The following is a 22,595-nucleotide window of genomic DNA, read 5'->3' as shown; positions in this document are numbered from 1 at the left end:
ATGCGTCGAATGCCGCGTACTCCAAAAGTAACTAGATACAATATGCAATATAAATATAAACACTACTGGTAACCCGGGCAAGTAATCCCACCAGAAGATTCATGGACAAATAAACACATCTCGGCCATCTCTGTAGGCACCTTACGTACACCTAGGTACCTCTGCAGGCAGGCATATAAACCTCCGCCGGCCACGAGGCACCAGCTCTAGCTCTAGCACGACACGTGCCGCCGGCCATATCGTGAGAATCACCACAATGAAACGCCCTAGAAAATTTGAACTTGACACTAGCGATTCCGGAGGGCTGGGTGATTGGGGATGTAGCCCTGCTTAATTGCATCTTCCCCGTCGGTGTCTTGGAGGGGTGTCTTGTCCGCGCAAAATCCCTTGGGGGTATGTACATAATACGGTGAAACCACAAAAGACGTCCGCATACCAATCATCTAACCGGGCTTATCATGTTAACCGTCCCAACAGGGTCCGTCGACGGATTTGCGTCATTCAGCATAATCATTTCTTTTACTATTGGTAGCTTTTGACCGTCATGGGAAATTTTCATAGCCACGTCCATACCAGCATACATACACATTCTCCTGTCCCTTCACCACATCATCCCATATCACTCGTCTATATCTATGCTCTCATCAAGGTCGTCAAATATTAGGCAATACCTACTATCCGCAGACACCCTAGTCTACCATCGTGTCTTGCCGCCTATCCCTCCATCGTATCCAATTAGGCCAGCCTATTCGGTTTATTGAGCCCCAAGCCTAGTTCTCTGACCTCGTACTCTCTCCCCCCCCCCCCCCCCCCGCCCGTAGTCCCCCGGGGGCCATCTTTGAACTCGAAGGCATGTTGCGCAGCGCGGTAAACAGCACAGTTAGGAAAGCCGTCACAGAATTGACCCAGTACCCGAAGCCCGGCGAGACGCTACACGGCTTCACTCTCTTGAGGACCAAGCATGTGCCAGAGTTAGAACTAACTGCGCTGCATCTACGACACGATAAGACCGGCGCCGACTACCTCCACATCGCTCGGGAAGATAGCAACAATGTCTTCTCTATCGGCTTCAAGACAAACCCGCCCGACGACACGGGCGTCCCCCATATACTCGAGCATACGACGTTATGTGGCAGCCAGAAGTATCCCATCCGCGATCCATTCTTCAAGATGTTGCCGCGAACACTGTCCAACTTCATGAACGCTTTCACTGCCTCCGACCATACCTACTACCCATTTGCGACAACGAACGCTCAAGACTTCCGGAATCTCATGTCTGTCTACCTCGATGCGACTCTACACCCCTTACTAAAGGAGACGGATTTCACCCAAGAGGGTTGGAGAGTTGGTCCAGAGAATCCCAAAGTCGCGGGTAAGGATGGCGAGGCTGGGGCCGAGGATAGCAAACTTGTCTTCAAAGGCGTTGTCTACAACGAGATGAAAGGCCAAATGTCAGATGCGGACTATTTGTTTTATATTCGCTTCCAAGACCACATCTTCCCGGCGATCAATAACTCAGGAGGCGATCCGCAAAAGATAACCGACTTAACATACGAGCAACTTCGTAAATTCCACGCGGAGCATTACCATCCAAGTAATGCGAAGCTGATTACTTACGGAGATATGCCGCTAGCTGATCACCTCAAGGAGGTCGACGCACAGATGAGCGCGTTTGAGAAGATCCAAGCAGACATCGACCACAAGAAACCGATCGATCTCAGCGATGGACCACGTACCGTGACTGTCTTCGGGCCGGTAGATCCCCTCGCAGACCCAGACAAACAATATAAAACTTCCATTTCGTGGATCATGGGAGATACAAACGACGTATTGCAGTCATTTTCAATCGCCCTCCTCTCGTCGCTATTAATGGATGGGTATGGCTCTCCGCTCTACAGGGGCCTCGTCGAGAGTGGGTTGGGCACAGATTGGAGCCCGAACGCTGGATATGATGGGTCGGCAACCACGGGGATATTCTCTATAGGGTTGTCCGGAGTCGCACAAGGCAGCGTCGAGAAGGTCAAGGACGAGGTGCAAAAAGTCCTCCGCGACGTACGCCAGAAAGGATTTGAGAAAGACAAGATCGACGGGTACCTTCACCAGCTCGAATTAAGCCTCAAGCATAAGACAGCCAACTTTGGACTCTCTGTATTACACCGTCTCAAAGGAAAATGGTTCTCTGGTACGGACCCTTTTGATTCCTTGGCGTGGAACGATACTGTCGCCGCATTCGAAGCCAAGCTTGCCCAGGGGGGCTATCTTGAGGGGTTGATGGACAAATATCTCCTGAATGATAATACTCTTACTTTTACCATGGCTCCTTCAGACACTTACGTCGCGGAAGTTTCGAAAGAAGAGAATGAGAGGCTGGCAGCCAAGATCCTACAGGTCGCCCAAGCAGCCGGAGGCGAAGAGGAAGCCAAGAAATTCTTCGAGAGAAGAGAACTTGACCTTCTTGCCGAGCAAGGCAAGTCTAGCACGGAAGACCTTAGTTGTCTGCCAACAGTCTACGTGAAGGATATTCCGAGACAGAAGGAGCCCGCTAAACTGAGAGACGAAGTCGCCCACGGAACTACCATCCAGTGGCACGAAGCTCCGACTAATGGCCTCACTTACTTCCGAGCGATCAACACCTTCGAAAACTTGCCAGACGAGCTTCGCTCTCTGATCCCACTGTTCACCGATTCTATCATGCGGTTAGGAACGAAGGATATGACGATGGAGCAACTCGAGGATCTCATCAAGCTCAAAACGGGGGGTATTTCTGTCGGTTATATGTCGACTGCCTCGCCCACCGACTTCCGAAAAGCTTCCGAAGGGATTGTTCTGAGGGGTATGGCTCTCGACCGCAACGTACCAGATATGTTCGAGCTACTGCGCAAACTCATTCTAGAAACCAACTTTGACAGCCCGGAGGCGGCCCTCCGAATCAGGCAACTCCTACAGGCTTCAGCTGATGGCGTCGTTAATGATATCGCCTCCTCGGGTCACGCATACGCTCGACGTTACGCCGAGTCCGGTCTTTCCCTCGAAGCGTACCTCACAGAGCAAGTCAGTGGGTTGTCGCAGGTTAAACTCATTACTTCGCTAGCCGGGCGACCTGAGTCGGACAAGCTTGAAGATATAATTGAAAAGTTGAAGAAGATTCAAAGTTTCGCCTTGGCAGGTGGCGGTATTCGTACAGCACTGACCTGCGGTGCTGATAGTTCCCAAGCTAATTCACTTGCGTTATCTCGATTCATGGCGTCTCGACCAACCGAGCCGGTCGCTTTTCCTCCGGCAGGTAAGCAGACATTTGCCAAAGATATCAAGGCCTTCTTCCCGCTCCCTTACCAAGTCTACTACGGCGGCCTCGCGCTTCCGACCACCTCGTACACCTCTCCACAGGGCGCGCCCCTCCAGATTCTCGCCCAAATGCTCACTCACAAGCACCTCCACCACGAGATCCGCGAGAAGGGTGGCGCTTACGGCGGTGGCGCCTATATGAAGGGCCTCGAGGGCTTGTTCGGCTTCTACTCATATCGCGATCCAAACCCGCAGAACTCGCTCTCGATCATGCGGAATGCGGGGCGGTGGGCGGTCGACAAGCAATGGTCGGACCGGGACCTGGAGGAGGCGAAGATCTCGGTGTTCCAGAGCGTCGACGCGCCGAAGTCGGTGAACACGGAGGGCATGCTGCGGTTCGTGTCCGGCGTCACGGCCGAGATGCAGCAGAGGCGACGCGAGCAGCTTCTCGACGTGTCAAAGGACCAGGTCCGCGAAGCTGCGCAGACGTACATCGTCGACGCACTCGCCAAAGGTGAGGAGCGGATCGCGTTCCTCGGGAAGAAGCAGGACTGGGTCGACAGCACCTGGGCCGTGAACGAGATGGATGTGGCAGGCACCGCTGAGTGATGATCTCGCCTCCGGGGAACCTCGGATGCTCTCACGATGACTGTGAGAGCAACGGTGTCCTCGGTGTACTAACTAGTAACTGACCGGATTGTAACGATAACACACATATACCCACCTCCCAGATATAATGATAACAACGATGATACTACACATACATGGTTAAGATGCCATTTTCCGCTCTTACACACTCGCCTCCACCCCTATCCTCCCGTCCCCCGTCCCCTTACCCACAGCGTTCAGATACGATACGTCTTCTTGCTGGATGTCCTTCTCCCGTAACCGGCGGGAAGGCAGACTCCTCTCGCATAGCATCAAGACCACTGCAAGACGCGAGAGCAAAATCTCCTCGAGGACAGGGTTAGTGGACGGCCGCCGCCACCGAAAAGGGGCGCGGTCGGGTACGTGCCCGGTCCTCACCCAGCTCGTTCTTTCAGAACCGGATTCCTCAGCTTTGGAACTTCGGACTATAGAACAGAGTACATGCTCTTTTTTTCTAGCTCGTCGCCATTATTATTATCTCCCCCCCCTCCCCTCTCCCCCATCCTCCGTTTGGGTATGTGTGGTCAGTAAGTACAACGTGTGTATATATATGGCTCTCACCACCTATTCACCAGCCAGGTGAGTCCCCGGCGACTCGAATACGGCGAGGACTATCTCTCGCAATAGGTGATTGTATATACGCTACTCGGATCTCTGAACCGCTCATAGTCCGCTCAGACCCCGTCCTCATGCCAACAACGCAGTATGACCGGGGATTGTGGGAAGCCTAGCCGGCTACGGAGGTCGGCTGGGAACGCGACCGGCAAGATTCCTCACTACAGAGGTATAATGCAAGAGCGGTGGAAGACAGCCTCTCGGGGCAAACTTGTCCTCTTGTTCACGTATCAGAAGCAGGCGTGGCTCTTACGTGGGTGCCGCCGTAGGACCTAGAAAACTTGTGACCGGACCCATTTCCCCATACATAAGCCCCGGCGCCTAAGTGATTACGTGGTTGCAACGAGACGGCGTGTTCCCGGCGACATTCAGTCGGTAGGTACTTCAACGGACCGCAGTATTGTTTATGGCTTAGACGAGTGGTATCATGAGGAGTGACCGAAGGTCAACCAAGTGATTTCTGGTCACACCCCTTTGGTGTGGTTACTTGGCGTATCAGCTCATCACCAGTGCCAATTCGAGTCACTTCATTGGTGTGCACATTTCAAGCACAAGTTTCTCTTCAGACCGTGTGGCACAGCGAGATTACGATAGTGCTGCGACGATTCGGTCGCGTCTACCCGCCCTCGGGGCAGAGTGTACGGATGGCCTCCCGCGTTTCAGCAACGGATTCTCGGTCCCTTCACCCCCGAAGCACACGCATATGCGTAATGAGGCTTCGGATCTGTGACAAGAGGCTTGTGGTGGATGAACTCGGCACTACCCCAGATGTTTTAGGGGTGGGTGATGATGGGTTGTTTGTAAGATACACTTTCATATGTTCGCGGCGGCGAGCAGCCGGTTTAGAACTACCTGGGCCTGTTTACAAGGTCGATATTCGTTTGAAACCTTGGAGGGTGGAAAGTTGGGAGTCCTGGGGTCCTACCGAAGCGACCTTGTGATAGTATATAGTTGCACGTTGATGGCAACGCTTGGATGGACCGAGGCTCTCTCACCGTTAGATACGCACTCGAAGTCTTCGACTCTCAAGCGACGCAGTGCATTTCATACTTTGCGCACTTCCGCTCTCCTTTAGCCGCTTGGGGGGGCCTCCTTCCGGCCAGCCCCCTCCCCCCTTGGTCCCAGGAGCTTGCCGGTCTAGCCTACTAGCCGCTGTGAATCGACCCGCAGACCGCCGAATCCTGTTCTGGGGCTCTTGACTAAATAGACGTATTCGGTGTGATATACCGTCGCCCTTACATCCTCAGTCCATGCCAACTTCGTATTTCCCGTTGAGGAAATCCGGCGTACTAGCGGCGTCGAATGTCCGAGCCCCCATCCCGAGTCGAACCCGGATGCACCCCTGAGACTGGGCTCGAAGCCGTCAATAGCTTCCGCATTGAACAGGCCAGGCCAGAATAGAAAGGCCGTTCAATACATAGAGTATTCTGTTAAAGGGGGGACTTCTCAAAGAAGCTTTCCCTCTGCCAGGATCGAGATGGGTGAGGGAATTCTGTCCCCTACCGGCCCCGAAACTCAATATTAGCAACTCACCGATTGTGGTGGGTGACAACGCCATGCAGGCCAATTAGGGTAGCTGGCGAAAGGTCGACAAGCGCCTGCGCCCATTTCCCGCGTGCGGCAGTGCTCGAGACCGCGGACCACAAGACTGGGAAAACCTGCGAGCTACCTACCAGTCCGGATACGATGTGAACGAAATGCACGCATTGCTACACGGAAAACGTCGCATGAGAAGGACATAAGCCTACGTCACCAGCTAGGGAGTGTAGGCGTTCACATTTTCCACACGGCAGGGAAGCAATGGTGCGTTGTCCGCCGAAGATGGCGTAGCGATTTCTCGATAGCCGACAGTATTCCTGTCGGGTTGTCAAAGGCCATAAAAGCACGTCGTCCACAGCTAATAAAAATAGGTGCTGTTATTCTGACAAAAGCAATATGGGGCGAGACGGGATGGTCGGTTCTAGGCCTGGTGCGGGTTCTATATTATTGGCTTCTCTCCCGCGAGTTGAGTGATTCGACCTGGTTTTATAGCACCCAACGAGACATCTGCAGAGACTAGTCTTCGTTTAGGACCGGCGGTAAGTACTGTTAAATTAGGAAGCTCGCATTTTGCAATGTCTCATGGACCCGCATGCGCATTGATACAGTAGCGCGAGGGGAGGGAGTCGACTTCGTCGTGTTGATGATACTGAGCTGGACAACTCGGAGCTATCGTAGCATTCGGCATCCTCCTTGGTTTCGTCACCTTGCAGAGGCTCTAGTGCTCGTCTTACAAACCCTCTGTGTTGGAAATGGCGGTGGCCTTCCCGTCGCTGGCACTACTCTATGCCTGTCGCACGCGCTCCGGTAGATGCACCATTCGACAGAATCTTGCTGCCCCCGTCAAGGCTGTCAGACTCCAACCCTAAACTGACGCTTATCCTCGCCACAAGGGCTGCGGTCGAGTGACTACTTACCTGACATCGACTTGGTGAAGTCGGGTGATAGACGTCGGCGTAAACGGTCGGGTGCGACTCTACACACTTCTTCGTTGGACAAACAGCAGGGCCTCGTCCTAAGCGACCCCTCAGAGAAGTGACGATCCTGATCTCCTTCCGGCAGGGCGGAGAGGGCTCCCCAACCCCAATTTCACGAGCATCTACTACAGGTACGACGCAGAGGTGTGTCAATCGTGATACCTCCGGTATCTTGAGCCGCGAATGCTGGGATACGTGGGACTGCTTCGTATGACGGGTTCCGCTGGAGGGAGCATGAGGCTCAGGCAAATCCCGTTCGTCGTATTCAAAGGCGAGGTCTCGACCCTCTATCTCCGGTCTTTACTGTGGATGTTGCAAAGGTGCTACTATCGCTTATTCCCAATATTGCACGGACTTGGGACAGCCGGGGCCGTCTTGCCCTTATGGCGGCAACCATTCCACTCTCCGGCGTAGACATTCGAGGTTGGTAGATGGAGAAGCTGGCGGACGATGAGGAGGGAGGGGGATGAGAGTGTGGTGGAAACACGTGGGGAGGCGTTCGCTGGCTAGATACAGTACGCTACACTAGCTTACATAACGAAGATGCCAACTAGGAGGCACAGCTCGGGTGGACCAGCGCCTGTCCAGGGAGGAGGGAGTGAATATCCTGGGCTCAATCGCCTCAGATCTGGACGGCCCGGGTGCTTACAGAATGATTCATCATATCTTGCCTCCAAACTGCAGTACGGTATGCTTATACTAATGTATCAACATATAGGTAGGTTTAGGTACCTAGAGGCACCTAATAGCATATGCCTCCAAAAGACGTAGGTATACTCTCTATGCATTTATAGTGTACATCTTCAATAGCTACCTGAATCTGGAATCTGGTAGGTAATACCTATCTCGTCCCCGTCCTCCCTCTCCGTCTCCAACCCAATATCCTACCATGCTGCCAACCACACCGTCACCGCGTAGTCGCGTTGCATGCAGGATGGGCGCCGCCTTTTCTGACGAGGAGTAAACGCAACCCAGTTTTGCTACCGGCCGCCCTGAGTGGCATGGCGCTGGTCGGCACGGTTCTAACCAAGGCGATGCAAGGGAGCGCGTGATAGCGACAAGCGCGAGTGCGGCTACAAACCCCGTTCGCGTCGTCTTCTAGAAGTCCTGCCCTGCGCGACCAAGCACGCTGGTTGGGCCGCCATAGCGGCAGGATAAGCTGTTGGCCAATCTAGCCAGGGCCAATATGCAGTTTTGCGGCTGCAGATCTTCACCACGCCCGAGGTGCTACATCTCGAAGGTGTGTGGCCACGAGCATGAAAACCAGCACTTGAACGGAGATACAGCAGCGAGGGGGGGCGCAGTCGAGGATAGATGTGGTGTTGGCATACGGACAAGAATGTTCTCAGTCGCAGCGTGATAAACAGGCTAATCTCGATCTACGCTGAGGACGAAGGGGGAGAGGGGGCTAAGCTAGCCGGCCGTCTCTACCGTCACGCTGGGCGGTGGAGAGCACGCCATGTGTCTAGTCCCGACTTGAGTCCTATGAGTAAATGTATTGCCTGCCGACGATATCCAGCTAGTGACCCATTCTACGGATAACTCAAGCTGACCGGATTGTCCAGGAAGGCCAAAGCATGCTAGACATGCCCATCATTGGATCGGCCAAATGAGACCTCCTTCTCGTCGGGCATGAGCCAATTTTTGCTAGGGCGGGAAATACCAAGTTGCGGTCAGAGGCCCCTTTACGCCGTCCTGACCGGTACTTTTTTTTTTCTCGTGATCCTAACAGCGAAGTCGCTTTAGCAGAAGCTGGGGAGGAGGGTCGAGTCTCGGCATCTGAAAAGGAAACCTAAGGAATGGGGTCGGTGAAAAACGCAACACGAAAAAAAAAACAAGTTGCTGCCCATCCATCTCTCTTCCCCTGGGTAAGGCTCGGTAGTGATGCCGCTCGCATGCGTCGAGGGTGTCTATGTATGTGGAGGCCTTCGGAAAGGATAGGAGAGGCTGCGTCTTGTTGGTCGACCGGCCCAGGCACAGGCAGCTTGCCGAGCGAATTGCAATTTCGATATTTTCACAACTTGGATTGATGCCTATTCTGTCGTCTATCGTCGACGGAGGACCTTGTAGCCCCCCTTTTCACATTTCCTGGCCTGGGACTCTGTGCACACACCCTCCTCGTGCCGGCCAACAATTCTTGCCTCTCCCTTCTGAAAATCGAGGACACGCGCTATGGACCCTGCTGAGGCAACCCGTCTACGTATTTTGTGTCTATCGAGAAATAGACCGTCGACGGCTGCGTCGGCGCCTTTCCCGGCACGGGCGCCATTCACCGACAGGCAAGGCCGTACGTAAGGGGGTGTGCACGCAGGTTATGATCCGTTGAGGCCAGCTACCTAAGCTTATGAGGCAATACAGAGCTCCTACAGATAGGTAGGAGGTACCAAATCCTGCCTACACAATGGGTGAAGGGACCTGCGCCCGGGGTCAGAATTCTATCTCCATATCGACAAGATGAGAGAGATGCGAGTAGGCTTCCCCCTCCCACCGGCGGCTCGTTCCCAGCTCCCGGACCAGGTCTCTATATGTACAGAGGTAGGTGCCTAAAGGCTCCGCCTCTCCTCGGTGATATTAACCTAGCCGGCATATGAGTACACGTAGATACTACGTACCTAGGTACTTCATCGAGTATCTATATGCATACATACATACTTATATACCTGTTAGGTAGGTAGTTAGGTAGTTCGTTAGTACGTGACATGCAGGCCCCTGGGACATTGCAATTAAGCAGGTCCCATGCCACTGCGGCCGCCCGGCGAGTGACTACCATCACATGTCGCCACAATTCCCCAATCCGTGCCCCGCCGATTGGGCTGTGGGAAAGGTACCTATCGATACCTCAGTACCTGCGCGACTCCGGCACGAAGCCCTTGCTCTAGGGTTTTGGCTTGGTTTGGCGCAAACCCAGAAGGCGGAAGGAAATTATTTGGCGATACACCACCACCTCTCCAGATCTCCCCATCCCTCACCTTACTTTTTTCTCCTCTTGCCCCCTAACATCTTGCTCTTCCCGACAGTACACTCCGCCTATATACGTGCGCACGTCACCTCGTAGCCCCAGCGTCTCCTTCAAACACAATCGCAGTCGCCGTCGTCTCCGACGTCTAGCCAAGTCTATTTATAGTGTCGCCAAAACTGTCGCAAACGACTCACCTGACCCCTCGCCTCGACCAAGCTCTGCCGACCTAGCACTCGTACCCGTCGCATAGGCTCCTACTGCTCGACCCTCCCTTACCCGTCTCGACTCGCCTTTGGTCTTCTCAAAGGCAACCCGGCTACTACGGCTCCCGCAGCCGTGAATCTCGTGTCGGACCAAGATTTCAGTCTGCGCAAGACTTTCCACATTATCAACTCGAGACCGCCTCCTGCCCGCTCTGCTGAAGTCTTTTAAAGAGACCCGGTCGCCCGCCTTGCCCTATACGATTCCCCAAGCCATTCCAATCTTCACCCCAACCCGCCCACCGCCGCATAGGACGAGTTCTGAGGTTCTTCCTCTAATCGAGGGAGAGTCGAGAAGACCTCGTCAGATCGCTTCGGGATCAGGACGTTACCGTTTTCGACCCCCCTAACACCCACTCGGAGGGACACGCTCCCCGGCACCTCGATTATCAACCTATACCTACTGCTATCTTTCTGCTAGCCATCTGGCCTGGACAGCGTGTAGGGACCGTTGCTGGAGCTTCCCGCGAAGCCGCACCCACCCACCGAAACCCGTCCAGACCCGATACCACTCCTCGTCCACCCTCGATATCCCTCACCGCCCAGCCTTAGGGATATGGTTATGGCAACAGCTATCGTCGATTCCTTTACGCCGACCTTCTTTGACAATCACATTGTTACTTGGAAGCGTCGCCTATTCGACCAGCAACAGCCGCATAATGGCCCCGTGGTAGCTAAACAGTTGATTGGCGATGCTCTCCGCCAGCGTGTGGAGGGTATTGACCATGAAGCTTGTGACCCTGGAGATGAGGACACCTTTTTCGTCAGCGATCTCGGCGAGGTCTATCGCCAGCACCTGAGATGGAAGAAAAATCTTCCTCGCGTGAAGCCCTTCTACGGTATGATCCGCTCATCAACCCTCGGTTGGCTTTCGGGGGCTAACAGACGTCGCAGCGGTCAAGTGCAACCCTGACCCCAAGGTCCTCCAGCTTCTGGCCGGACTCGGCACCGGTTTCGACTGTGCCTCCAAGTCCGAGATCGAGCAGGTCCTGAGCATGGGCGTGGATCCGGCTCGGATCATCTATGCTCAGCCGTGCAAGACCAACTCGTACGTGCGATACGTCGCCAGCCAAGGCGTCAAGCAGATGACCTTCGACAACGCCGACGAGCTGCGCAAGATTGCCAAGTTGTATCCCGCTGCCGAACTCTTCTTGCGCATTCTGACGGATGACTCGTCGAGCATGTGCCGCCTCAGCCTGAAGTTCGGAGCATCCCTCGACGCCACCGACGATCTCCTGGCCCTCGCCAAGGAACTCGGTCTGAATGTCGTCGGCGTGAGCTTTCACGTTGGCTCGGGTGCCTCGGACCCGCTTGTCTTTCTGAAAGCCGTTCGCGATGCGGACACGGTATTCAAACAGGCTGGCGCTCACGGTTTCAAGTTGAAGACGCTCGACGTTGGCGGCGGATTCAGCGGCAACTCGTTCGAGGAAATGGCTCACGTCCTTCGCGAAGCGCTAGACGAGTACTTCCCGCCCCATATCAACATCATTGCCGAGCCCGGCCGCTACTACGTCTCTACGGCGTTCACCATTGCCTGCAACATCATTGCCCGACGCACTATCGAAAACCCGGCCACGGGCGAGACCAGCTACATGGCCTACGTCAACGATGGACTCTACGGAAACTTTAGCAGCATCATGTTCGATCACCAGCATCCCGTCGCCAAAGTTCTGCGAACGGGCGCGCAAACCTTGTACGACACCGCCCTCGCCGAGAGTTTTCCCGACGGTTCGAGCGTCGGCATCGAGTACTCTATCTGGGGCCCGACCTGTGATGGTATCGATCGTATCACCGAAAGCATTCGCTTTCCCCACGAGCTCGACGTGGGTGACTGGCTCTATTTTGAGAACATGGGCGCCTACACCAAGTGCTCGGCCACCCGGTTCAACGGCTTCAGCGATAGCCACGATGTCATCTACGTTTGTAGCGAACAAGGCGCACGGGCCATCATGGGTTTTTAGGCGTTTGCTATTTTGGAGGCCGACGACTCGTGCTCGTAATCACAGCAGACTCCGAGCGGCGGGCAGTCTAGTTTTCGTTTCTTGTGAGGACATATCAGAATAAGTCGCGATAGAGAAACCGTAATTATCAAAGCCATCATTTCTCTTCTTCAAACTGTTTGTTTATAGACTCAGTCTAGACCGTTGCCTCGTATAGATCAAAAGATAAATACACTCCTTTTTTTTAGTTCCATGTCTGCTGCGACGACTTTCCATCCCCCTCGTCTTCCTGTCAGTCAACCGTCCTCCATTTCACCGTGACTCTGTAGGTCCACCTCGCTATTGGCATTATCCCCATCATTCGCTACCGTGGCTCTTCCTCCCACCATGCTCCCTTCCGATTGCGGAGGAGTCGCCGTCGCGCGGTTCGGTGGATCGTCTCCAGCGAGTCGAAAAGACCGAGGCTGTGACATCCCCTGAGCCCCATCCATCCCCGATCCTGTCATCGGCGACTACCTTGAGAGCACCTGGAACCCCGGTATCGCCAATCGCCAATGGCAGGTCCCACCGTCGCGATGGCTCGATGAGGTGGGATGGACTGGCTCTAGAACGCGAGGGTAGTGGATCGCGTCTGGTGCGATGGAGGAACCGCGGAAAGAGAGCCAAGCGGTTATAGAGGGGATGGGCGGAAGTTATGCAGACCACGAGCCGAAAATCGGTATCCGGTGTGATAATAGCAGCGCCACCAGGTATGTAGCTAGATAGACTACGCGTTGCCTTTACTTGAACGAGAGCTTCCATCCCGTCAGACCACGAACCCGCCAGCATTTCCGTGGGCGAGGGCCAGCTCGCCGGATTGCACTGGAAATTCCAGCGAGTGCCCTCACCTTGACGCGCTTCGCGGGGCCAGTTCGACGAAGAGGCACCCAAAGCTGCATAGAGAAGTCCACCTTGTATCTGGGACTGTCCGCCGCCCAGACATTACGGGTACATTGAGCTCAAGCGCGTCTACCCCAAGGTGAAAAGGGGCTAGCGGCTGCGCGTCGCAGAGGCGTCAAGGAGCGCGTTTATCTTGCCTACCATCCCGCACCTCTACTTCTACACCGGGGCCCATGAGCTTGAATACGAAGCATGCGTAAGCGCCGTCGGGCCGCTGTGTTCGAACTCGTCCACCTATGCCAGACCCTTTCCGCGTGTGGGATTCTAGCTAGGTATGCGGCGCAGGATCCGCAGCTCCTTGTTCGATGCAGAGGTTCGTGAGATGACCCCATATGAAGATATCGCAAGAAAGAACTTTATTAGGTTGGATATCCCATCACCGTTGTTAGCTGTCCTAGATGACGGGGTGGGAGCAGGAGAGGTGCTGCCCAATAAGTTGCGGAGTGAGACGATTTGAAAAGAGCGGCGACAGGATTGCAGGTATTAACGGTCCGCATAATATTACCTCGCACTTTCGAGTCAACTACACACGTCGCCACGGGGGAGTTGTAGATGCCGATACTTTTAACTACTCGTTTGCGTAGCGTTATATAGTTGGTATATCTAATTTGATTTGGTGTATACCGACTCAATATAGGAATATATATAGTGAAGAGTACGCCAGACGACCTCTACCTCACATTAACATCGTTGTAGCCCTCTTATCCTTACTCTTTATAGCCATTAGTTTGACGCATGTGGGAAGTTAGAGACTTACTCTTGTCATTGCCTAGCAACAGCGGCCCCTTGCCCATACAACAATTAGTGCCTAGGCATGTTTCAATCGAAGGGTCTCTGCTGCCGGACCTTATTAAAATATGCGCTTAGATTCAATCCGCTGGGAAACCCGGATCCTGTTTTAAACGGTCTCTATATGGTGCTACTATGGTGGAAGTAAGATTGTGCTAAGCTAGTTTCCACCTTCAATTATCTCATAGCCCTGGCGCCGTGTCCCCTGCCAAGACAGCATAGGAGAAAATAGACAGAATCCTAGACTTGCATGCAGTATCCTACAAACTGGGTCCCTAAGAAACCTTAGGAAAAGCCGTCAAGTGCAATTAATACGCAGTTGTCTATAGCGGATGAGAAGGCCTGGTTTAATAAAACAGTACTGCTAGTTTTCAAATCATGCTTTTGCGCTTAACTAGCGATAAGGCGCGCAGTCAAAGCAAGGACCTATAGTATTACTTAGGTAGCCAGGCTAGCATCTACTATCTCTTGCTGAGCAGCTTCTACTGTTTGCGGGTTGCAAACATACCACGGTTGTTGTCATCGTCCAGGCAGTTTGCAACAGGCGAGAGCTACTCCTATTTGCCCCCGAGGGAATTATATCTACGGGTGCCTTATATATCGGAAACACGATCTATTCTAATATCTAACAATAACCATGGCTCAATGAATACAATGACATAGCGGCTATATCCCATCGTATCCGGTCACTTCCACCGCTAAGATGTACGTATTCGCAAGGAAACGGAGGTTCTATTAACGCGTATACAATCACCCCTTATCGTTAGTTTTACATGACGCAATGCTCTCTATCCACTGCCCGCGAGGGAGGCTGCCAAGCCCATATAAGTTGCCTCGCTTCCCTCAGCACCGCTGCCTTTCCTCCTACCATGCATGTCTTCATCATATATCTGCGTCCTAAACATACTGACGCCTCAGAAAACAATCAAGATGAAGACCTACACTCTGATCACGTTCGCTTCCCCCATCCTAGCTGCGGTCGTCAAGGTATGCTGCAAGAATTTCCGGCAAGCTAGTAGCTTCTTGCTGATACAAGGGCACCATCGCCCTTGAAAATAGGACCCGGCTTCTGTCCTGGAGGCTCAGGCGAGCTCTGGTGCCAAGTATCTGGGCGGGATATATGACAAGGTGAGTACCTACCCAAGCCAAGACACCTTTGCCCCTGTCTTGAGCAGGGGCGGTATGGGCCATCGCCAACTCAACATACTATCCATAGCATCGTCTCGAAGATGTCCAGATTCTCTGCGGCGCTCCACCGAATGTCCCCGACAGCGTCTTCCCCGCGACCGACTACGATCATCCCGTCGGTATACTGCTGAGCGGTGGGGACAAGCGTCTTCACGTCGAGGCGGGCCCCTCCAAGTGCATCCAGGCGGCGTGTGACACGGGTGGCGGGGCGGGCGTCTTCATCTGCAACGATGAGACGCACCCGATTGACCCCCTGTACGCTGACATCGTAAGCAACCGTCCCTCCCCTCCACCCCTCCCCTCCGCCCCCGAGCACTACTTTCCAGGTCGATTACGGGTCGCCGCCTTTGACCTCATTCTCTCTCTGGCCACCCTCTCCCGAACGAGGTCAGCGGTAGCTCTCGGGGAGGCCGCTAACGAATGGCAGGGGTGGTTCGCGCAGCAGGTGTACTTCAAGTGCCGAGACCGCCGCGGCGACCAGGACTTCGTCCACAAGGGCCAGGCTTTCAATCCCGACGATAAGTGGAACGTGATCCTTAACGACGTGGGCCCGGATTGCACGGCTTCGTCTCTCCCCGATCAGAAGTAACGGAATCCAGGCGCCGTTCCCCGGGTCGAGAGAGGTAGATGGGAGGCATGGAGGCGGACCCGGACGGTGTAGGTGTTGGGTATGTTAGGTACCTAGTAGAATGGAAAGGGGAGCTGTCTGCATTCGTCTGTGGCGGTAGGTTGGTTTGAGAGAGGCCTGGGAGCCTGTCGATAATTCCTACCAACGACATCGTGGTTCATCTGGTGGAGATGAACCCCACCGACGATTCGCTCAGCCAACTGACCCATCCGCGGAAAGGGATTTCCTCGCCCAATATACCTCTAAGTGTTTGTGTCCCGTTGGAAGCCATATATGTTCTCCTGTGACAGCCAACGTGGCGGGAGTCAACGCCGAATCATACGTAACATCAGCCTTCGGCTTGGCCGAGGGCGGCAACGTTCAGCACACCCAGACAATAAACCGCGAGTCTAAATCGGATACTGGATTGTGGCGACGAGAGGTTACGGGGATGTCGAGAACTTCAGATAGCAACCATTCTGGACCTTTATCACACTAAAGGTCGTAGGCTCCAGTTATTTCATGGTTGGAGACAGATATCTGCCTTCAGTGTAATAATGATACCCAAGTACTAATATGCGCTTTGGAGTGTGGTTGAACTTTTTGACGTCACGTCTGATGACCCCAGCTAGATATGCACTTGTCGAGGTTTTCGGGTTGGCTAAACTGACCTTATGCAATTTAGAGTAGTTTTGAATTCACCTTGGCACGCTATGCCGCTACTAGCCTAGGGTAGAGCCTAAATCGCGGCGGAAATCGTAATCGCGTCATCTGACGCCGCGTCCATCTCGCGTGCATTGTGGGGTGGACCATGTACCGTCGTACTTGTTCTCTCTGATGGATGATCTCAGGTAAGTACCCAAGGCACCTAAGGTACCTACCTCCCTACTGAGGTACCGACAAGCTACGGGTACCTAAGGTTCTGCCGTAGAGGTACAGCGCGTTTTAGGGCTTTCTTTGTAGGTACCTTAGGTACCTACAGCTTAGGCAGCGTCGCCCTAAGTGACACGGTTAGGTTAGGTAGCCTCTAGTATTCAATTTAATTGATTCTGTCCTTCGAGGTCGTGTCCGCCACGTCGACGACGCGTTCATCATCTTTTTTATCTCATTGCTGGGACGGGCATGTCGCCTCATGCGCCTCTGCTATGGCCCCCGCGGTTGAGGTGTTGATTCTTGCCGAGCAGCAAGCCATGGCTAGCCAGAAGGACAGCCAGGATAGCCAGGCCTTATTGGGGAAGTTCATGTTGGAGCACGGCCTGGGCGTGGTGAGTGGCGTCCGTATTCTCTACCTTCTCATGGCCAGGGGCGAATTGACCAACACTACACCCGGTTTTTGGACCTTGCTGTCGTGGATTATCTCGTCTACTATTGGTCCCTCGCTGACCACGACCAAAACAGCACAGTAGCAGTCCGCCCGTCCCTCCTAAATCTACCCATCTATCGCAAAACCGCGCCTCGTTCCCGGCGAGCGCGCAACGAAAGGCCATGGACTTATCTCCGATAGAGGAGCCCGAGGATGCACATATTTTGACACGGGTAAGTAAGTCGCTGTGACGGGCGTGCAGGTAGAGCACCTTTGATGGCGTCACAAGAGCTCCGTGCGTGTTGGATTATACTGTGTAGGTATATGGATCTACAGGGATGGCACTGATCCAAATGCGTCCTGCAAGCAACCACAGAACGCGTCGAACGCGTGCGTTAAGCCCTCTGCGCCAAACGATTTTCCAAAGCCTTCGAGTCAGCGGATACCACGTCCGTTGCGCTCCTCCTTGGTCGCCGAACCTGAGGGGCATCCCCGAGGCCATGTTCAGTCCCGTTCCCGCGATGCGATTCGCATGGGCGGTGATGCTGTATCCCGAGTTCCACCCTCAGGCCCACCACTGAAGAAGAGAATGGGAGACATGTCGTCGGAGGACTCCCCAACCCAATCGAACGACGGCCGTAGCTATGAGCAATACACTGATGCCAATTCGCAGTCTTACTCCTCGCAGGCAAGCAGTGCCCATGATCATCGTACGCTTCACGAAAATGATACTGGATTCTTAAATTTCAACCATATCCAGCAGGATGCGCTCGAGTCGGCTCTAGAAGAGGGCGATGACAATGCCGCGGACGATTCAGGCGCGACGACGTCGCAGCCTGCGTCGCAGTCACACTGGACCGCCACCCGCGAAATCAGCGTTCCCGAAACCCCCGCGATATCCCGCGAGTTTTTGCCACAAGGCACCCGCGAGGAGAACTTGATTCCCCCATCGCAGCTTTTCGGACAGACGCAGTGGACTTCGGCAGTCAAGGCAGTCAGCCCTACGTCGTCTCGTCCGTCACCCAACGTTTTTAATCCCAATTCGCTTTCGTCAAATCCTATCGTGTCATCTCCTCTGAAAAATAGGGGTCTCAGGACGTCCCCAACTCGACCCTTGACCTCTAGCCCGGCATTTCCTCGCATCCTGTCTAAGCCGCCGGACGAGAAAACATCACCCGGCCCTGACGACGATTACGAGAATGGGAACAAACAAGGGAGCGACGTTGCTGAAACCCCACCTCTGCGTTTTGATGCCCTCAGGCCTAAGACTGTTCTAGAGCCCATCAGCGAGTACGAATCCTTTAGGAAGCGAAGCCTAGAAGTCGCTGCCTCTAAGTCTCCGAGTCAGAGTGGCGATGACCAGGACTCAGAGTCGGAAGCCGACGCGGCTGCTTATCGTCGACAGCTCGCTAGGCTGAAGCGGGAGAAGGCTAGTAGGACCTTTCCCTCTATCAGCCTCCCACGGCCGGATTCGAAGAAGAGCGACGGCGTGGAAGTGCCATCGACTCATCGCACGAGGTCTAGCCAAGGACCGAGAAAGTCGGCATCCGAACAGCGACCGCGGTACTACAGCAAATATGAGGCTAGTTACGTCGAATCACAAGAAACTGTTGCCGACTCTCAAGAAGCGCCAGAGCCACCTCCCTTTGCTGAAGTCGGACCAAAGGTGTCAAACGGAAGCGACGAAATTAGCCTTCCCGATACCCAAGACCCTGAGGACGTCAATCCCCCAGCGCCTCAGGCACCTATGGCTAATGTCGAGTGTCAAGAGACGATCCCCGAAACCAGCCCGCCCGGTACCTCCTTAGGTCTACCTCGACTCATCGGGGATATCCTGGGACAAGAGTCTAGCGATCCAGCGGGGATGGAAACTGTATCCTTCCCAACCCTGTCCAGTGGTGTAGGGGTTGAGCAGGAGCCAACAGCGGCTGGGGAACCTAGGTCTTCGAGTTTGCCACTTTCTAGAAGTCGCCCACGCCGGTCTGGTCGGAGTCGATACGTTGTGAACTCTCCGTCCACGATCGTCCTAACGTCTACGCCGCAGAGGACGCCGCAATCGGCAAAGCTTGATGCTGTGGCCACACCGTCTACTTTACCCGAGTTACCCCTACCATCGGATCCGGACACCACACTATCGACATTATCTGTTCTCTCTAGAACCCCTAATATGCCCTCGAGCACAACGTCGCGCACGGATGTCGATCACATACCAGATAAAGACGAGCAACCGAGCTCGTCCCCAATTGAGGCAGGGGTGCGGCGTCGAGGGCGACCTTTATCATCTGTCTCTAGATCCATCTCGCTGCCTAAAGACAGGACGCATTCGCGTTCTCGAGGAAGCTTGAGGAGAATAACGCGACAAAGCTCAATGTCAACCGACGAGCTAGCCAATTCGCCACTATCTACGTCCGGGAACGAGAACGAGGTGCGGAACCCGACCACCTCGAAACCAGTGAGAAGATCTTTCGCCAACCAGCATCGGCTCCGCGAATCGGCTATAAAAGCTGGCATATTTGAAGGGATGGTATTTGCTCTGTCGTTTCAGAACGAGCAACCTCGAAAGGGTCAGGGGAAGCATGTAGATAGAAGTGCCCTCGAACGCATGATCCGCCGGGAAGGCGGCAGGGTTCTGTCCGGTGGTTTCGATGAACTGTTCAAATTCGACTCGTTCCAGGCGACAGGAAGCACTTCGGCGGCGCATAGTCTATCCAGCTCGCTGGAGCTGCTCAACCGGGACACCGGCTTCACGGCGCTGATAGCGGACGGCCACTCTCGAAAAGTGAAATACATGCAGGCTCTCGCCCTCGGCATCCCGTGCTTAGCGCCGAGGTGGATCACGACTTGCATCGCGAAGCAGGAAATAGTAGATTGGACATCGTATCTCCTGTGCGCCGGGGCGAGCGCGCTCCTAGGAGACGCCATCCGCTCCCGGAGCCTACAAGCCTACGACGCTTCGACGGCTAGGCTGGCAGATGCTATTGATGCTAGACCGAGGCTGCTGCACGAGGCCCGGATCCTCCTGGTGATGGGGAACTCCAAGAACGCGGAGAAGAGGCTACCCTACGTGTTTCTGGCCCAGATCCTCGGCGGCTCGCTGGAGCGCGTCCGCACTCTCGAGGAGGCTAGAGCCAAGCTCCGGGAGACGGAGTCGCAAGACCAACCATTCGACTGGGTATACGTCGATGACTTGTTGCGCGACGCTGAGAAGGCGCTTTTCGGCCCGGGCACGCCGGATCCTGCCATCTCCAGGAAGCGGAAGAGACGGGCTACGGGAGGACCGCCCCACCCGCCGCCAAAGAAGATTAGGACTCTCAATGACGAGCTAGTGATCCAGAGCCTCATCTCGGGCAGGCTCATCGAGGACGGCGAGATGGAGATGTAACGTATACGCTCCCAATTTCCGGCTTTCGCTCTAGCTCTCGCTCTACTGGAGAAGAAGAAGAAGTATATTTAACGTCACGCATTCTACCTAAACTAGATAATGAGGCTATACTGGAGAGTGGCTCAGGGCCAACATGCCGCGGCATATAGGGCCAGGGGGGTAGCTACGGACGTCTAAGAAAGAGGGGCAGGAAACGCGTAAGATATCATTGGAGGTTGGATGAGCATAGATTTGCGCCTTTATCTGGCGGTCTGTGGATAGGGACTAGGAAACGCTTTCTGATACGTCTTGTTTACGAGACGGCCGTGGCGCGTGCAGGCCGTCACATGTGCTTACTTTGCTGCTAATAATATGCTAGAGGTCTACCCGCGGTTACGAGAAACGCGGCGAGGGAGGGGAAGAAAACCAGGCGTCGATGCGGGCTTCGAGGCGGGCTTCGAGGCGGGCTTCGCCAGACGTGACAGTACACCAGGTTTGCGTGTATGTAAACAATATACAGGTGATGTCGTCATACCGGCAGCATGCATCGGCTCATTTGAAAGTGGCATGGTGGCAAACCTGCCTTGGCTTTTCTATTGATCGGCCTGCATGTGGGAGAAGAGGCTTGCGTAGGATGCGGTGTGTGTACGTGCCAAGTTAGACCCCGCGACGTCCACAGGTCGACGCGGGCTCGGGCGAAGCCAAGCCAAACGGGCTCGCATAGTCCGACGACGTGTAGAGGCGGGAGGGGGGTTGGACGTGAGAGACCTGGCAACGGAAAAAGGAAAAAGAGAGGCAGATGCAAGAGAGGAAAAGCAAATGGCGGAAATGAAGCTGGCGCGGAACGAGAGAGAAGAGAGGTCTCGATTCTCGAGGCCGGATCGGGGTAAAGGGCCGTGGGCGGCTTTCCAGCTTTCACCCCTCTAGGGAAACCGGGGAGACTTGGAGGGGCTAGGTTGCCTAGAATGAGGCGCCGATATGATAGTATCATCTTGCATCACGACGGCTACCATTCGCACCTAGCGCAGGAGGCCGGGCAGCGAGGGGATCGTCAACCGGACACTTGGTACGTGCGATAATCGAAGAGAGGGGCTTGGGTTTGGCAGGGCGCCCTCCTCCCCCGCCCCCCGTCCCCCGTAACCCCAGGAGCGAGTCGCACAGAGCTCGCCAAGTCGACCTAGGCGAAGGCGTCCGGGAACCAGGTTGGGACGGCAGCGATGGGGGTGGGATCGGCGCGACAAGATTCGAGAAGGGAGGGCGAGATTAGGTGCGGTGTGGGATGGCCGGGACGAGAAACAGCTGGATCGCGGGGTACGCAGAACCCCCCACCTCTAGTGGCTGTGGCGCGTGGCCAGCTGGCTGACAAGATACTATCTTATCAGCGTCAAAAAATCTAGGTATTTATCCCACAAGACGCCGAAACGACGTCCTCACTAATATAAACAGGAGAGCGGACGCGCAGAGGTGCTCGTCCGACGACACGCCTTCAGCGACAAGCTTCCGAACTTACTGGATGAGATCGACCGCATCTATCTCTAACTAAGACTTTATCTCGACAGGTACTGCACGTCTCTTCTTATCATCACGCAGGCGCTTATGCTAAGCCGCCTTAAGGGATCCGCAACACCTGACGAGCGCGGCGGCACGATGAGGCCATCCGACGCCCTCGACGACGACGACCCAGAACCCGGCCGGAAGCGGCCTCGATTCTCTCTTGGACGGGTTGTTGAGAACACTTTTGGTTGGTGCGCAACTGGCGTCCATAACAATCGAATCGACCCAATTGGTTTCTGGGCAACAGAAGGGCAGTGACCGCGGCAATACTTCGAGCCCGACATGGAGAGCTGTTACTTGCACGAAAGAGGTCCTTGTCCTCTTTTTCACGCAAGCCCATCGAACTCTGCTACGTCCAGGACCCCTAGCGACCAGAAGCCGAGGGAAGAGAAGAGCGCTCCATATCGAGACCCGCGGTATAAGATCTTGCTTGAGACCGAGGGTAGTTTTATGGGCAAGTCCGACTTAGGTATCTCGGATGCGAGCAAAATCATTTGCCGTACCTTACTCGAGTCGGAGCAGACGGTTCCTAAAGATTCTGTCACGTAACAATTGGACCAGCCCTTATATACCTATATACCGCACAGCGTAAAAGTAGGCGTCTACGTTTTTCGCGACAGATTCGTTATTT

The 22,595-nt window shown here is 54.5% G+C and overlaps 5 protein-coding genes across 5 annotated transcripts; all 5 read left to right on the top strand.

The window, feature by feature from the left end:
• The first annotated feature begins 512 nt into the window (after positions 1-512).
• On the top strand, positions 513-4,025 carry GGS23DRAFT_435261 (Metalloenzyme, LuxS/M16 peptidase-like protein). Its single transcript, XM_051513887.1, has one exon. The coding sequence runs from the start codon at positions 853-855 to the stop codon at positions 3,892-3,894; it is 3,042 nt and encodes a 1,013-aa protein (XP_051374320.1). The 5' UTR covers positions 513-852; the 3' UTR covers positions 3,895-4,025.
• Positions 4,026-10,839: 6,814 nt separating this feature from the next.
• On the top strand, positions 10,840-12,244 carry GGS23DRAFT_604071 (pyridoxal-dependent decarboxylase; the record flags this gene model as incomplete). The annotated part of the gene is made up of 2 exons (XM_051519559.1): positions 10,840-11,122; positions 11,178-12,244. The coding sequence occupies 2 exons, from the start codon at positions 10,840-10,842 to the stop codon at positions 12,242-12,244; spliced, it is 1,350 nt and encodes a 449-aa protein (XP_051374319.1).
• A 2,637-nt stretch (positions 12,245-14,881) lies between these two features.
• On the top strand, positions 14,882-15,728 carry GGS23DRAFT_595127 (uncharacterized protein; the record flags this gene model as incomplete). Its single annotated transcript, XM_051518267.1, has 4 exons — positions 14,882-14,938; positions 15,011-15,079; positions 15,168-15,407; positions 15,567-15,728. 4 exons carry the CDS (start codon positions 14,882-14,884, stop codon positions 15,726-15,728), a joined length of 528 nt encoding a protein of 175 aa, XP_051374318.1.
• Positions 15,729-16,835: 1,107 nt separating this feature from the next.
• On the top strand, positions 16,836-20,685 carry GGS23DRAFT_435145 (uncharacterized protein). The gene is made up of 3 exons (XM_051513886.1): positions 16,836-17,011; positions 17,145-17,282; positions 17,723-20,685. Exons 1-3 carry the CDS (start codon positions 16,892-16,894, stop codon positions 20,429-20,431), a joined length of 2,967 nt encoding a protein of 988 aa, XP_051374317.1. The 5' UTR covers positions 16,836-16,891; the 3' UTR covers positions 20,432-20,685.
• Positions 20,686-22,057: 1,372 nt separating this feature from the next.
• Positions 22,058-22,513, top strand: GGS23DRAFT_595124 (uncharacterized protein; the record flags this gene model as incomplete). Its single annotated transcript, XM_051518266.1, has 2 exons — positions 22,058-22,155; positions 22,324-22,513. The coding sequence occupies 2 exons, from the start codon at positions 22,058-22,060 to the stop codon at positions 22,511-22,513; spliced, it is 288 nt and encodes a 95-aa protein (XP_051374316.1).
• Positions 22,514-22,595: the final 82 nt, after the last annotated feature.

Source organism: Durotheca rogersii (genome assembly GCF_024521655.1).
Source record: "Durotheca rogersii strain YMJ 92031201 chromosome Unknown GGS23scaffold_5, whole genome shotgun sequence".
Classification (NCBI taxonomy): Eukaryota; Fungi; Ascomycota; class Sordariomycetes; order Xylariales; family Xylariaceae; genus Durotheca; species Durotheca rogersii.
The sequence above is the reverse complement of the archived record's forward strand: the minus strand, read 5'-3'. Positions and strand labels throughout refer to the sequence as shown.

Bases quoted from the DNA above. Each gene is read 5' to 3' on its own strand.
- GGS23DRAFT_435261 (XM_051513887.1), top strand. From the start codon at position 853: ATGTTGCGCAGCGCGGTAAACAGCACAGTTAGGAAAGCCGTCACAGAA.
- GGS23DRAFT_435145 (XM_051513886.1), top strand. From the start codon at position 16,892: ATGGCCCCCGCGGTTGAGGTGTTGATTCTTGCCGAGCAGCAAGCCATG. The intron at 17,012-17,144 runs GTGAGTGGCGTC...CGACCAAAACAG, and splicing joins TGGAGCACGGCCTGGGCGTG to CACAGTAGCAGTCCGCCCGT. The intron at 17,283-17,722 runs GTAAGTAAGTCG...GCCAATTCGCAG, and splicing joins ATGCACATATTTTGACACGG to TCTTACTCCTCGCAGGCAAG.